The sequence below is a fragment of the Pseudorasbora parva genome, chromosome 14, assembly GCF_024679245.1.
Source record: "Pseudorasbora parva isolate DD20220531a chromosome 14, ASM2467924v1, whole genome shotgun sequence".
NCBI lineage: Eukaryota > Metazoa > Chordata > Actinopteri > Cypriniformes > Gobionidae > Pseudorasbora > Pseudorasbora parva.
Window position 1 is genome coordinate 25114876 of NC_090185.1, and position 13050 is coordinate 25127925.

General features: G+C 34.5%; 2 protein-coding genes across 2 annotated transcripts in view; both read left to right on the plus strand.

Annotated features, from left to right (window-relative positions):
* Positions 1–610: 610 nt before the first annotated feature.
* On the plus strand, positions 611–6492 carry ddx59 (DEAD (Asp-Glu-Ala-Asp) box polypeptide 59). The gene is made up of 7 exons (XM_067414844.1): positions 611–1488; positions 2533–2715; positions 2792–2881; positions 4111–4362; positions 5617–5769; positions 5938–6066; positions 6148–6492. The coding sequence occupies exons 1-7, from the start codon at positions 730–732 to the stop codon at positions 6412–6414; spliced, it is 1833 nt and encodes a 610-aa protein (XP_067270945.1). The 5' UTR covers positions 611–729; the 3' UTR covers positions 6415–6492.
* Positions 6493–6968: 476 nt separating this feature from the next.
* kif14 (kinesin family member 14) overlaps positions 6969–13050 on the plus strand; it is a 23842-nt gene continuing 17760 nt past the window's right edge. Inside the window, exons 1-9 of the mRNA XM_067414845.1 lie at positions 6969–8141; positions 10125–10379; positions 10494–10581; positions 10675–10773; positions 10898–10950; positions 12024–12054; positions 12157–12264; positions 12396–12512; positions 12679–12797. Coding sequence (XP_067270946.1) covers positions 7327–8141; positions 10125–10379; positions 10494–10581; positions 10675–10773; positions 10898–10950; positions 12024–12054; positions 12157–12264; positions 12396–12512; positions 12679–12797 — 1685 coding nt within the window. The 5' untranslated portion in view covers positions 6969–7326. The remainder of the gene's footprint in view (positions 8142–10124; positions 10380–10493; positions 10582–10674; positions 10774–10897; positions 10951–12023; positions 12055–12156; positions 12265–12395; positions 12513–12678; positions 12798–13050) is intronic.

The following is a 13050-nucleotide window of genomic DNA, read 5'->3' on the forward strand; positions in this document are numbered from 1 at the left end:
TTTATAATTTATATATATATATATATATATATATATATATATATATATATATATATATATATATATATATATATATATATATATATATATATATATATATATATATAAAAGTATTTGTTTATTTATTTATTTATTCATTTTACGCCAAATTACTTAGTACCATATTGTCTTGTGCCTTTATTAAACACAAAATATACATGGCCCAGGTGAATTTCACAAAGCTAAACGTTTTCAATAAAGTAATTATCTAAAATAATTTATCTTATTTACTTATATTGACCAATTATGCATGAACTTTTATGTGACTTATGCTTAAAATTATAATATAAATATATTATTAATGATTAATTATACATACTGATATAATAAATTATTGTACATAATAATAATAATAATAATAATAATAATAATAATAATAATAATAATAATAATAATAATAATAACAATTATTATTATTATTATTCTAGATACATAAATATATGCTTTATAAAAATCATAATATTAGTAGTTAAATGTATTAAAATATATTAAAAGCTGATGTAATAAGAATAATACTATCATAATCTTTAAAAACTACACCTCCCATCTTTTACAGTAGTGTTTACATGACGTCACATCTATGCGACTTTTTAGAAGCGTTTCCGTCTACAGATTTTGGATTCTCTGAAATAACGCTTTTCTAAAAGACATATAACAAGCGTTTTTCTTTTCTCTTGTTTTGTTTAGTATATGTGTGGTGAATGTGGGCAGAAAATGTTTATGCCGAGATCGCTAAAGCTCAAGAGAGCCCCTGAGTCTAATCAGCAGAACCAAAAGAGAAGCAAAACGACACCGGTAGACACCGTTTCTACATCTCCATCTGACATCTGTCCTCCAGACGAGACTGTGAATATTGAAACAGAGGAGGAACCTAATCAGGTAGAGTCTGGAGAAGAATCAGAGGAAGAGGAGGAACCAGTGAAGTCATTCAAGAAGAGCCAAAGATGGCCAGAGCCAGGAGAACCTGTGTGCGTCATGTGCGGTCGGTATGGAGAATACATCTGCGATAAAACAGACAATGATGTCTGTAGCCTGGAGTGTAAAGCCAGTCATCTGGCTAAAATGTGCTTGGGTTTTGGCGAGAAGGTATTTTCTAAGGATCCAAAGGAGACCTCTAATGCGTCAAACACTGACACTGAAAGTTACTCTTACAAGGAGGATCTGTTCATATCTGAACTGACTGAGGAACAGATTAAGAGAGTTCAAACAGAGCTGGCAATCGTGACTGCTGGCAGTGGGGTCTCCAGACCCATTATAGAGTTTGAACACTGCAACTTTCCCACAGTACTCAGGCTCAACCTGAAGAAGGCCGGTTATGAGGCACCCACTCCCATCCAGATGCAGATGGTTCCTGTTGGTCTAACCGGCAGAGATGTGATTGCCACTGCAGACACAGGCTCTGGAAAGACAGTTGCCTTTCTTCTTCCAGTGGTAATGCATGCACTCCAGGTAAATACTGTACTTATCTGAACACCTTAGGTATTTATATAGAGCTTTAATTTTAAACAATACAGATTGTTTCAAATCAGCTTCACATTAATAAGCAGGAAAATAACAGTATTTATTTAGTAAAATTCATCATGTTTGAAACAAATGCAGTTTTCAGTTTCAGCTGATGATGGATGGATGGATAGAGAGAGACGGATAGACAGACAGATAGTTTGATGGAACAGCTGATGAACAGCATAGTTTGATGGATAGATAGCCTTTACATAGAAGGGGGAATCTCCTCAACCGTGCAACACCCACCTGGATGATGCGACGGCAGCCATATTGTGCCAGAATGCTCACCACACACCAGCTTATGGTGGAGAGGAGGCCGAGGGATGAAGCCAATCAAGATAGGGGGAAGATTAGGAGGCCATGATGGACAGGGGGCCAATGGGCAAATTTGGCCATTTTTAAAGACCACAGAGAGTTGGGACCTCGGTTTAACGTCTCATCCGAAAGACGGAATAGATAGATAGATAGATAGATAGATAGATAGATAGATAGATAGATAGATAGATAGATAGATAGATAGATAGATAGATAGATAGATAGATAGATAGATAGATTTTTGTGGCTCAGTGTTGGCACTCAGGTCATCCTGTTTAAATAGAAAACTCTTTTAAGGGAACAGCTGTTACCCTACATAGTGAGCGCTGTCCTGTGCACCGCCAGCATAAGTAATTCATAAGAGCAGATCTATTTTTGACTGTTCTATAATTCCAGTGCACTTCCTCTGAAAGTTCACAACCAGAATGCTTAGTTCAGATAAGGGCAAATTGGGAAATTGTTATATAAAACTCATATTCACACTGGCAGCTATAATGTCACATTAATGTTTAATACTTTAAACTTTTTTAATTCAGTCATTTATGTCCATATTATTTCCCCGTGTGTAATTTAATATAGAGTTAAAAAAATAAGTTACAACTGAGAAAAATGTCGAAATAAATTATTTTGTCCATTATGGATGAACTTCCACAAAACAACTGATGTATTTCCCAGAGCCAAACGTCTTCTCCGGCTTGTCCCACGTGTCTCATCCTGACCCCGACCAGAGAGCTGGCCATTCAGATAGAGAAGCAGACGAAAGAGCTGGTGATGGGTCTGCCGAACATGAGAACTGCCCTACTGGTGGGAGGGATGCCTTTACCTCCTCAGCTGCATCGACTCAAGCAGAAGATCAAGGTAATTGGTAATGTTTGTCAGTTAAGAGCTTTATCAGAATCCACAACACCTTTTGTTCAATTCTTCCTTTGTCCAGATTGTAATAGCCACTCCAGGACGCCTTATTGAGATCCTGAAACAGAAAGCTGTACGGCTGGATGATGTCCGAGCTGTTGTGGTTGATGAGGTAAGCATCCATCTGTCTGTCTGTCGGTTGTTCTGTCTAACTGTCGTTCTGTTTGTCTGTCTGTCTGTCTGTCGGTCATTCTGTCTAACTGTCGTTCTGTCTGTCTGTCTGTCTGTCATTCTGTCTATCTATCTGTCTGTCAGTCGTTCTGTCTGTCTGTCTGTCTGTCTGTCTATAACTGTTTATCTGTCTGTTTATCTGTCTGTCAGTCGTTCTGTCTGTCTGTCTGTCTGTCTGTCTGTCAGTCGATCTGTCTGTCTGTCGGTCATTCTGTCTAACTGTCGTTCTGTCTGTCTGTCTGTCTGTCATTCTGTCTATCTATCTGTCTGTCAGTCATTCTGTCTGTCTGTCAGTCGTTCTGTCTGTCTGTCTGTCTGTCTATATCTGTCTATCTGTCTGTTTATCTGTCTGTCAGTCGTTCTGTCTGTCTGTCTGTCGGTCTATCTATCTCTGTTTATCTGTCTGTCTGTCTGTCTGTCTGTCTCTCTGTCGGTCATTCTGTCTGTCTGTCTGTCTGTCGTTCTGTCTGTCTGTAGGTCGGTCGGTCGTTCTGTCTGTCTGTCAGTCGTTCTGTCTGTCAATCTATCTGTCTGTTTATCTGTCTGTCTGTCAGTCGTTCTGTCTGTCTGTCAGTCGTCCTGTCTGTCTGTCTCTCTGTCAGTCATTCTGTCTGTCTGTCAGTCGTTCTGTCTGTCTGTCTGTCAGTCGGTCTGTCTGTCTGTCTGTCAGTCGTTCTGTCTGTCTAACTCTCTGTTTATCTGTCTGTCGGTCATTCTGTCTGGCTGTCTGTCTATGTATCTGTCTGTCTGTCTGTCTGTCAGTCGTTCTGTCTGTTTATCTGTCAGTCAGTCGTTCTGTCTGTCTGTCAGTCGTTCTGTCTGTCTGTCTGTCGGTCTATCTCTGTTTATCTTTCTGTCGGTCATTCTGGCTGGCTTTCTGTCTATGTATCTGTCTGTCTGTCTGTTTGTTTGTCTCTGTCTGTCTGTCTGTCTGTCTGTCTGTCTGTCTGTCTGTCTGTCTGTCTGTCTGTCAGTTGTTCTGTCAGTCGTTCTGTCTGTCTGTCTATGTATCTGTCTGTCTGTCGTGCTCACTGTCTGTCGGTCATTCTGGCTGTCTATCGTTCTGTCTGTCTGTCTGTCTGTCTGTCTGTCTGTCTGTCTGTCTGTCTATCTATCTATCTATCTATCTATCAGTGTAATTATTAATATTAATCTCATAAACATTTAAAGGCAGATACCATGCTGAAGATGGGATTCCAGCAACAGGTTCTTGAAATTTTGGAGCATGTCCCCGAAGAGCATCAGACGCTATTGACGTCAGCCACCATTCCCACAGGAACGGAGCAGCTAGCGGCTCGTCTCACACACAATCCTGTGAGCATAACCATTGGACAGAAGAACCAACCCTGTTCCAACGTCCGGCAGATAGTCCTCTGGGTGGAGGAGCCCTCAAAGAAAAAGAAGCTTTTTGAGATTTTAAATGTAAGTCTACTATAGAAACCTCACTCCAAATTGACCCCATTTGCTTTCTTGATCCATGTTCAATTCATCTGTGGAAATATATCACATTTTGTTAAAAAAATAAGCTTAATTGACAGCATCTGTGGCCTGCTGTCGACTGACTTGTTGGCAGAAATGCACTTTCAGTGCAAGTTTGTGGGGCAATTTTGGCTGCTGTGTCTTACCCTCCTCTCCAGAGGAAATGGGTGGGTCCTCAAATGGCTTTTCTCCAGGAAAAGTAGCAACGGCTTACAAGGGACAGAAAGCAGGAAAGCATTTTATAAATCACAACCTGTGGAAATAAAATGACCCCAGGATTACCAGATTTTATTTTAAAATATTATAATATATATAATATTTAAAAATAATTGTCAATCAGAAATATATGACAACTATAAATATGAATTCATAAATTAATAAACAAATACATTTATTTATTAATATGTTTTATATTTTAGAATTGTCAGTAAAAAAATGAAATGACAAATTATAAATATAAAATTATAAATATGAAATAATTACAATGAATTATTATTGACATGATTTTGATATTTTAGAATAATTGTCAATTCAAATATAAAATAACATTTACAAATAATATGAATTCATAAATTAAACGAAATAAACAAATACAATTCTTTATGCACATTATTTAATATTTTAGAATAACCGTATAAAAATTTTAAATATCATAAATTATAAAAAAGGAAATAAAACATGAATAAATAAATAATACAAGCAAATCATTCTTTATTAATTTTATATTTATTAATATTTTAGAATTGTCATTCAGAAATATAAAAAAGCAATCGATAAATATGTAAATAAATCCATTGTCCACCAAAATATGAAATGGTAAAATGTATACAAATGTATTAATAAATGTGAAATTAAATAAACTAATAAATACATTATATATCAATATTATATATAATCTTTTAGAATAATTGTTCAAAAATATAAAACTACATAATGTATATGCAATATTTTTTACAGTATATATATATATATATATATATATATATATATATATATATATATATATATATATATATATATATAAACATTTTTACAAAACAAACGAAAAGGAAGTGAAAGCTATCTTTTTATTTTATTCACCATAAATATTTTTTACATTGTCTCATTTATACTACAGTATATCTATAAGTGTCACTGACATTATTGGGCTTGTTTTAGTAGAATATTATCTAAATTATGTTTTTTTTTTTTTTTCAGGATGGAAAGCTCTACCAGCCGCCGGTAGTTGTATTCGTAGATTGCAAACTTGGGGCAGATCTGCTGTGTGAAGCCGTGCAAAAGGTCATGGGATTAAACGCAGTTGCCATCCACTCGGACAAGACGCAATGGGAACGCAACAAAATTGTAAAGGTAATGCAGTTTTTTTAAAGCAGCCCACAAATGTCCAAAATTATATATATATATATATATATATATATATATATATATATATATATATATATATATATATATATATATATATATATATATATATATATATATATATATATATATATATAATATTTGTTGGTGTTTTAGGGTCTACTCGAGGGCCAGTTTGAAGTGGTGATCAGCACTGGGATTCTAGGAAGAGGGTTGGACCTGGTCAATGTTAAGCTGGTAGTGAACTTTGACATGCCAGCTAACATGGATGAATATGTTCATCAGGTATGTAGTGTTTTTATAAAAAAACAAAAAAAAACAAAAAAAAAACACGTTGAATATTCAATTCTGTAATGAACCTTTCAGATTGGTCGAGCTGGTAGACTGGGGCACAGAGGCACCGCCATCACCTTCATGAATAACAACAGCAAACGGCTGTTCATGGACATTGTGAACCGAGTGAAGCCCACCGGCTCCATACTGCCACCACAACTTCTCAACTCCCCCCATCTGTTCGAACAGCAGAGGAGAGCCAAACAGAGGAGTAACCATGGAGAGGAGGACGTCATCGGAACCAAGAGCAACCTCATCGACATCATCAGGAAGCATGACAAAAGATCTGTCAGGAAATAACTAGCATGTGTATTTATTATTAAAGGTTTTGTATTGTAATTTGTGTTTTCAATAAATGCTACAAGTGAATGAAGCAAATTACTTTTTTTTTTTTTTACTCTTTTCAGTATAACATGCACAAGAATCTCATCACCCCACATTTTGAAAATGTTAGTAAATGGAAGTTAATGGAATATAATTTTTCCATTTTTTGGATTTTTTTTAAAATATATATATATATATATATATATATATGATAAGTCATTTGATATAAAAGAAAATTCAGCTGAAAACTAAGTCATCATCTTTTGTTAGGCGCAAAGTCAAAATAAATATAAATCATTTTTCACTTTACCTGGTTAGAAAATGTGCTTTATTGTGACTAAAATACCACAATGAGAAATGTTTCAATATTAATACAAACTTGAAGAGTTCTTGAAGAGATTCACCCGTATAACTTTATAGAGACACTGGCATCTGTTGGTGGGTGGCTGTTACTGCGTGCCCTTGCGTCACTCTGAGCTGACCAATCACAGCACGCCTACTGTTTTTGAAATACAGCGGCGGTATGGCGGAGCATAGAGACAATGAGCTGTTGTTATTATTGACGCTTTGAGGTGGAGTACAGTCAGTCAGTTACTTTCTCAACATCAAAACGGAAGTAAACGGGAAGAAGAAATGACTGCGATTTTTGTACGTTAACCAAATAACGTTTATTTTACAGAACGAATGTTTAATGACAAGATATCGACACTTGCAGGTCAGTTTTAGTTATGTGTACACAAATATGTTTGTTTCAATACTTTTACAGGCTATTCACATTCGTGCACTCGTTATTATAAAACAATGAAGACACTTGCAGACTGAATTATATGTGGGAAAATCTTAAAACAATTTTATAGTAAAAAGTGTTTTGTTTGGACCTATACAATTATGGATGGATCAAAAGGAGAGAACACCTCATCTTTTAATAAAACAAAAGAAGTGAACAGGACTTATGTGATCTCAGCAGTCACAAAATGTGGAGAAAGCACATTTAAAACACCATCTTCCAGTGCCAGACTCACTCTTCAGAGAAAACCCTGCAAACCTCATATCAACCACCATGAAGAAACCACACAAGAGAACCAAAGAGAAGAAAAACGCCTGACCCTTCAGCGCCGGACTAGAACAGGGTCCATGAACAGAACCAAAGTCCTGACCGAACCCAATCCAGCAACATCTTCAACAAAAGAGTCCCATGAAGCCATTAAAACACCTGGGAAAACCTCATGGGGTGTTCAGAAAACAAGCTCTGAGAAGGTCAGTTCCACCCATGATGAAGGTAAAACTGTTTCGACACCTACAAGAAGAACTCAGTTTGAGAAATTAAGTGTCAAGAGAGACGTCTTTGAGAGGTTAGCTGGTAAAGATGCAGCAAGACCCACATCTACAAAGACCACAACTACTGGAAGACAGAAGCCACCTCAGATGAGCACTGAAAGTGGCAGATCAACCGGTGAGAAGGTTCTGATTGGTGGTTTAAATAGGCACATGACACCAGCATCACATTCAGCACAGGTGAGGAGACCTACAACTCTAATGAGCTCCACAGCTCATGGAGGAGCGAGAGTTTCTAGAGCCACTGTTGCTGAAGGACATGTTCCTGTTGAAGCTGTGAGCAGAACAAGTGCTCTACAACCTCAAGAACTGAAGATGGAGAACAGTGTGGTCACTGTTGCCGTTCGAGTAAGACCTTTCAGTTCAAGGTAAGGAATAGTGTGTTTTAAAACTTTTATTTTGGCGCTATGTTGTTTTGAGGCAATTTTTAGTACGCTGTACAAATCTGTTCCTTTAAAAATCATAAAAAGGTGACTTTGGCATGTCTATCTGACTATAAAATAATCCAAGTCATAGATCACAAAAACTCACACACATTTAAAATTTATTTTAATTACAATGTTCATTTTTCATTATACATTCCAATGTTTTTATTTTATTTAACTGCAGGATTTGCCCCCTGTTAAAAAATATGACATTTCATAAAGTTGTGGCACCCAGAAAATATATTATTTGAATCCATGCTCAAACAAATCGTAAAGACAAACATGTGATCACATTTTTTTTCCGAAATGTTTTTACACATATTGTCTAAACAATATTTGGGAAATTAATTAATAATTAGTAATTGACAGATTTGGTGGTATTGCATAACAAGTAACTTGAGTTACGTAATCAGATTACTTTACTTTTTCAAGTAACTAGTAAAGAAACACGTTACTTTTTTTAATAAGTAAAGTAACTGACTGACAGTTTTGACTGACAGCTCTTCTGTCCCCATGTTGAAAAAAGTGAAGCAGGCATTTGCTGTCTCACAGATTCAGTATTATTTAAAATGAACAAAAACAGTGAAATGCAATCTCAGAATATTACACAATGTATTTAATCTCACTTTATTAACCAATGTCTTTGCTGACCTTCGATGATCACTTCAACCATACTAAGCAAAATTACTTAAGATAAACATCACATTTGTGTTTATTTTCTTTCTTTTTCCCCCACGTTTTTTATTGTTGCAGCTTTCTTCTTCTGTATCTTATTCTTCTTCAATTCAGAATGGCAGAACAACTTATTATTATTATTTTTAATATATATAAACCTGTGCTGTGCCCTCTATGTACAGGCGTGAATTTGTGTTTTTTTCAGCCTGAGGCTTATTCATTTCACTTTCGGTGTGAAAGGGCCTTTACTTTGCCAAAAATAGATTTTTTTTGCTGTTATTAAAAAACAAACAAGTAAGCCCACAAAAAGTACCACAAAAGTAGTGTAACTACTTTCCATAAAAAGTAACTAAGTAACACAATTAGTTACTTTTTTAGGGAGTATCGCAGTACAGTATAATAGTTTTTTTTCAAGAAAATTCTAAATAGTTTAGTATTTAGTTCGTCTTATTAGGGCTGTAAAACAATTAATCGCATCCAAAATAAAAGTTTGTTTACATAATATATACGTGTGCTACTAGTGTTGCGGAGTGGCTGTGTTACGGATACATAGTGTTGTTATAGATGCGGCACACGGTAGACGGTTGTTTGTTTACGTGCATTTCTAGACTGAGAAATCACAAGAGTGCACATTTGTGAAGAAAGAATTGTGTTTGAATATAAATAATTATTTACAAGACAACAGAGGAGACTTTGCTTGTTGTTTTAAGGGAAAAAACAAAACTATTTTGTCTGTTTATGGTTGACCTTCTCTGTTCCACATGGAGCTCACGCGTCCGTGTTTTTTCTAAATGTATTTTTTTATGTAAGGACTCACTCAATGCTAAAGATTTTTTTTCTACTGGCCCAGTCAGGCTCATATATATATATATATATATATATATATATATATATATATATATATATATTATATATATATATATATATATATATATATATATATATATATATATATATATATATATATATATATATATATATATATATATATATATATATATATATATAAAACACATATAACACAGAGTGAGTAACAGTTTTGTCAACTGACCCGAATGTCTTTCACGCGCACACTTTTTTGCTTATTCTTTCAGGGGGGCGGGGAGTCGTTTTGAGGGGGCGGGGAAACACTCAATAATATATATATTATTCTATTATATAATTATATTATCATTATATAATATATCATTTTAGTTGACAATATATGGCACTTATTTGTACTTAGTTACACCATTTTTTTTGTGTCCCCAGGGAGAAGAATGAGAGAGCCCGTCAGGTGATCTTCATGGACAACCAAGAAACTTTAGTGCAACATCCAGATACTAAACAAAACTACACATTTACCTTTGACTTCTCTTTTTGCTCTATCAATGAATCGGATGCAAGTTTTGCCAGTCAGCAGATGGTTTATGAAAAACTGGCTCGGCCCTTGCTCGAAAGAGCTTTTGAGGGCTTTAACACGTGTCTTTTTGCCTACGGCCAAACGGGTTCTGGAAAATCCTACACGTAAGTGATGTTTCTCTTTTCTTTAATGAATTTTTTTAACATTTAAAGGAAAAAGGAAAAACCACTAACTATTTACATCAATATTATTTAAGTGTTATTTTGGATGTTTTACAGTATGATGGGTTTTGGTGAAGAGGCTGGAGTTATTCCCAGGTTCTGTGAGGAGCTTTTCTCAAGATTGTCCAAAACTGAAACCAAAGAGGTTAGTGTCCCATAGAATTGGTTAATTATGTATGGATGAATTATAAATATAGTGCTTTTAACCTTTCTAAAAGCAAGTTTTTTTATATTAAAGATCGCTTGTCATCTGGAGATGAGCTATTTTGAGGTGTACAATGAGAAAATCCATGATTTGCTGGTGGCAAAGGATGAACATAACCAGAAGAAAATGCCTGTGAGTACAACTACTCAATAAAAGAAATGTAATGAGTATTTGTTTAATGTCATGAGTATATGAGTAAACACCACAAATGTCATGTTTTTCCCCCCTAGTTGATCATTATTCTGTTCTTTTACAGTTGCGTGTCAGAGAACATCCTGTTCACGGGCCTTATGTTGCAGACCTGTCTACGTAAGCAAACATTTAGCCAAACGTCACAGTTACTAATATGATCATGGAAAACCTGAGAATTGTTTTATTGTTTTTATTAAGTTGTGTCTTAGTTTTGTTTGGTTGGCGCTGTTTTTGTTATTTTATTTTGTTGTGTGTGATTTTGTCTTTGTTTGTATTCAGTTGTTATTGTTGTGTTGTAGATTTGTTTGATTTTCTTTTTGTTTTATTATTTTGATGCTATATCTATATCTATATATATATATATATATATATATATATATATATATATATATATATATATATATATATATATATAAAACAAAAACAAATCAAACCAAACCAAACAAATCTACAACACACACACTTTTTAAAATGTTTTTGAATAAGTCTCTTCTGCTCACCAAGGCTGCATTTATGTTTTTAGAAATGCAAAAAAAAGCTGCAATATTGTGAAATATTATTAAAATATAAAATAACTGTTTTATATTTGAATATATTTTAAAATGCAATTTATTTTTGTGATTCAAAGCTCAATTTTGAGCATCATTACTCCAGTTTTTTAAAGGTCACATGATCTAGAAATTATTCTAATATGATGATTGACTGCTCAAGAAACATTTATGATTATTATCAATGTTGAAACAGTTGTCTAAAAAAAAAAAAATCAGTATCTACTGAAAATGTTAAAAACATTTTCAGTATCTTACTGTTCTAAAACGTTTGACCGGTAGAGTTTTTGTTTGGTCGCCTTTGGCTTGGCTTGCTCAGTTGGGGACACTAACATTATGATTAAAGTTATTCAACTAATTATACAAATATGTATTAGGTTTTATTTAATTCTATAAACTATAATACTGATCTGCCAACATTGTCGCTATATGATAAATTAAAATAAGCTGATAACATCACTGTTTTCTCCAGTACAACTGTACAGCCAAATCTAATTTTGTCGCAATATTATCCTGTTTGACACTGTGAAGCTGCTTTGACAAAATCGTGATTGTAAAAGCGCTATATAAATAAAGTTGATTGATTGATTGATTGATTGATTGTTTTATGCCACTGTCTCTAAACTCTCTGTTGTCTTTCAGGAATGTAATCACATCCTATGCTGATATTCAGGTAATTTGCATGCTTATCTGTTAACTTTATACATCCAAAGCCCATTTTTTTTATGTCTATCTATTTATATAATTTCATTTTTTCCCTCCGTCATCTTCACAGACTTGGCTAGAACTCGGTAACAAACAGAGAGCCACGGCCGCCACCGGCATGAATGATAAAAGCTCCAGATCGCACTCCGTTTTCACTTTGGTCATGACGCAAACTAAAGTAAGACCTTTTATTTGGTTACATTTGCCTTATAGAAGTGAGCTGCTACTTTAACTTCAACCAACAAAATAATAGTTTATTAATGCTCGTGTGATGATTATATTAATATGATGTTGTTTGTATCCGCACAGACTGAGTTTGTGGAGGAAGAAGAGCACGATCACTACATCACCAGCCGGATAAACCTGGTAGATTTAGCAGGAAGTGAGCGCTGTAACTCAGCCCAGACCAGTGGAGACCGGCTCAGGGTAATCCAGCATCTAATAGCTCTGTTTATTCTGTGTCATGATTACCCATAATGCATTCTGCTGCTTACTGGTCTGTACATGATAATGGGGGCATATACATGTGCTCTGACAATGATTGGATTACAACATATTCTGCAATATTTTTATGTGAATTTATTTTTCCCAGGAGGGAGCAAGCATCAACAAGTCTCTGCTCACGCTGGGAAAGGTGATCTCGTCGCTCTCAGAACAGGCTCAGAACAGAAAGAAAGTTTTTACCCCATACAGAGAGTCAGTGCTCACATGGTGAGAACTTTGCTAGTTTTGATTTATATAATATATTATAAATATATAATTTATAAATAATATAACATTTATATTATGCCCCCCTTATCATATATTTGTGTATATGGTGTTGGCATTATTGGTTAATATCATTCAATCATGCAAAAATGGAACATAATTTCAGAAGTGTATAATAATAATAATAATAATAATAATAATAATTAGTGATCAAATATAATTATATATTATTTAATTACAAATGTTTTATATAAAA

What these genes read in the sequence shown, in the direction of transcription:
- ddx59 (XM_067414844.1), top strand. Translation starts at nt 730, where the DNA reads ATGTGTGGTGAATGTGGGCAGAAAATGTTTATGCCGAGATCGCTAAAG. An exon ending in TGGTAATGCATGCACTCCAG is followed by an intron (nt 1,489 to 2,532) that starts GTAAATACTGTA and finishes TGTATTTCCCAG; the next exon opens with AGCCAAACGTCTTCTCCGGC. An exon ending in GAGCTGTTGTGGTTGATGAG is followed by an intron (nt 2,882 to 4,110) that starts GTAAGCATCCAT and finishes AAACATTTAAAG; the next exon opens with GCAGATACCATGCTGAAGAT.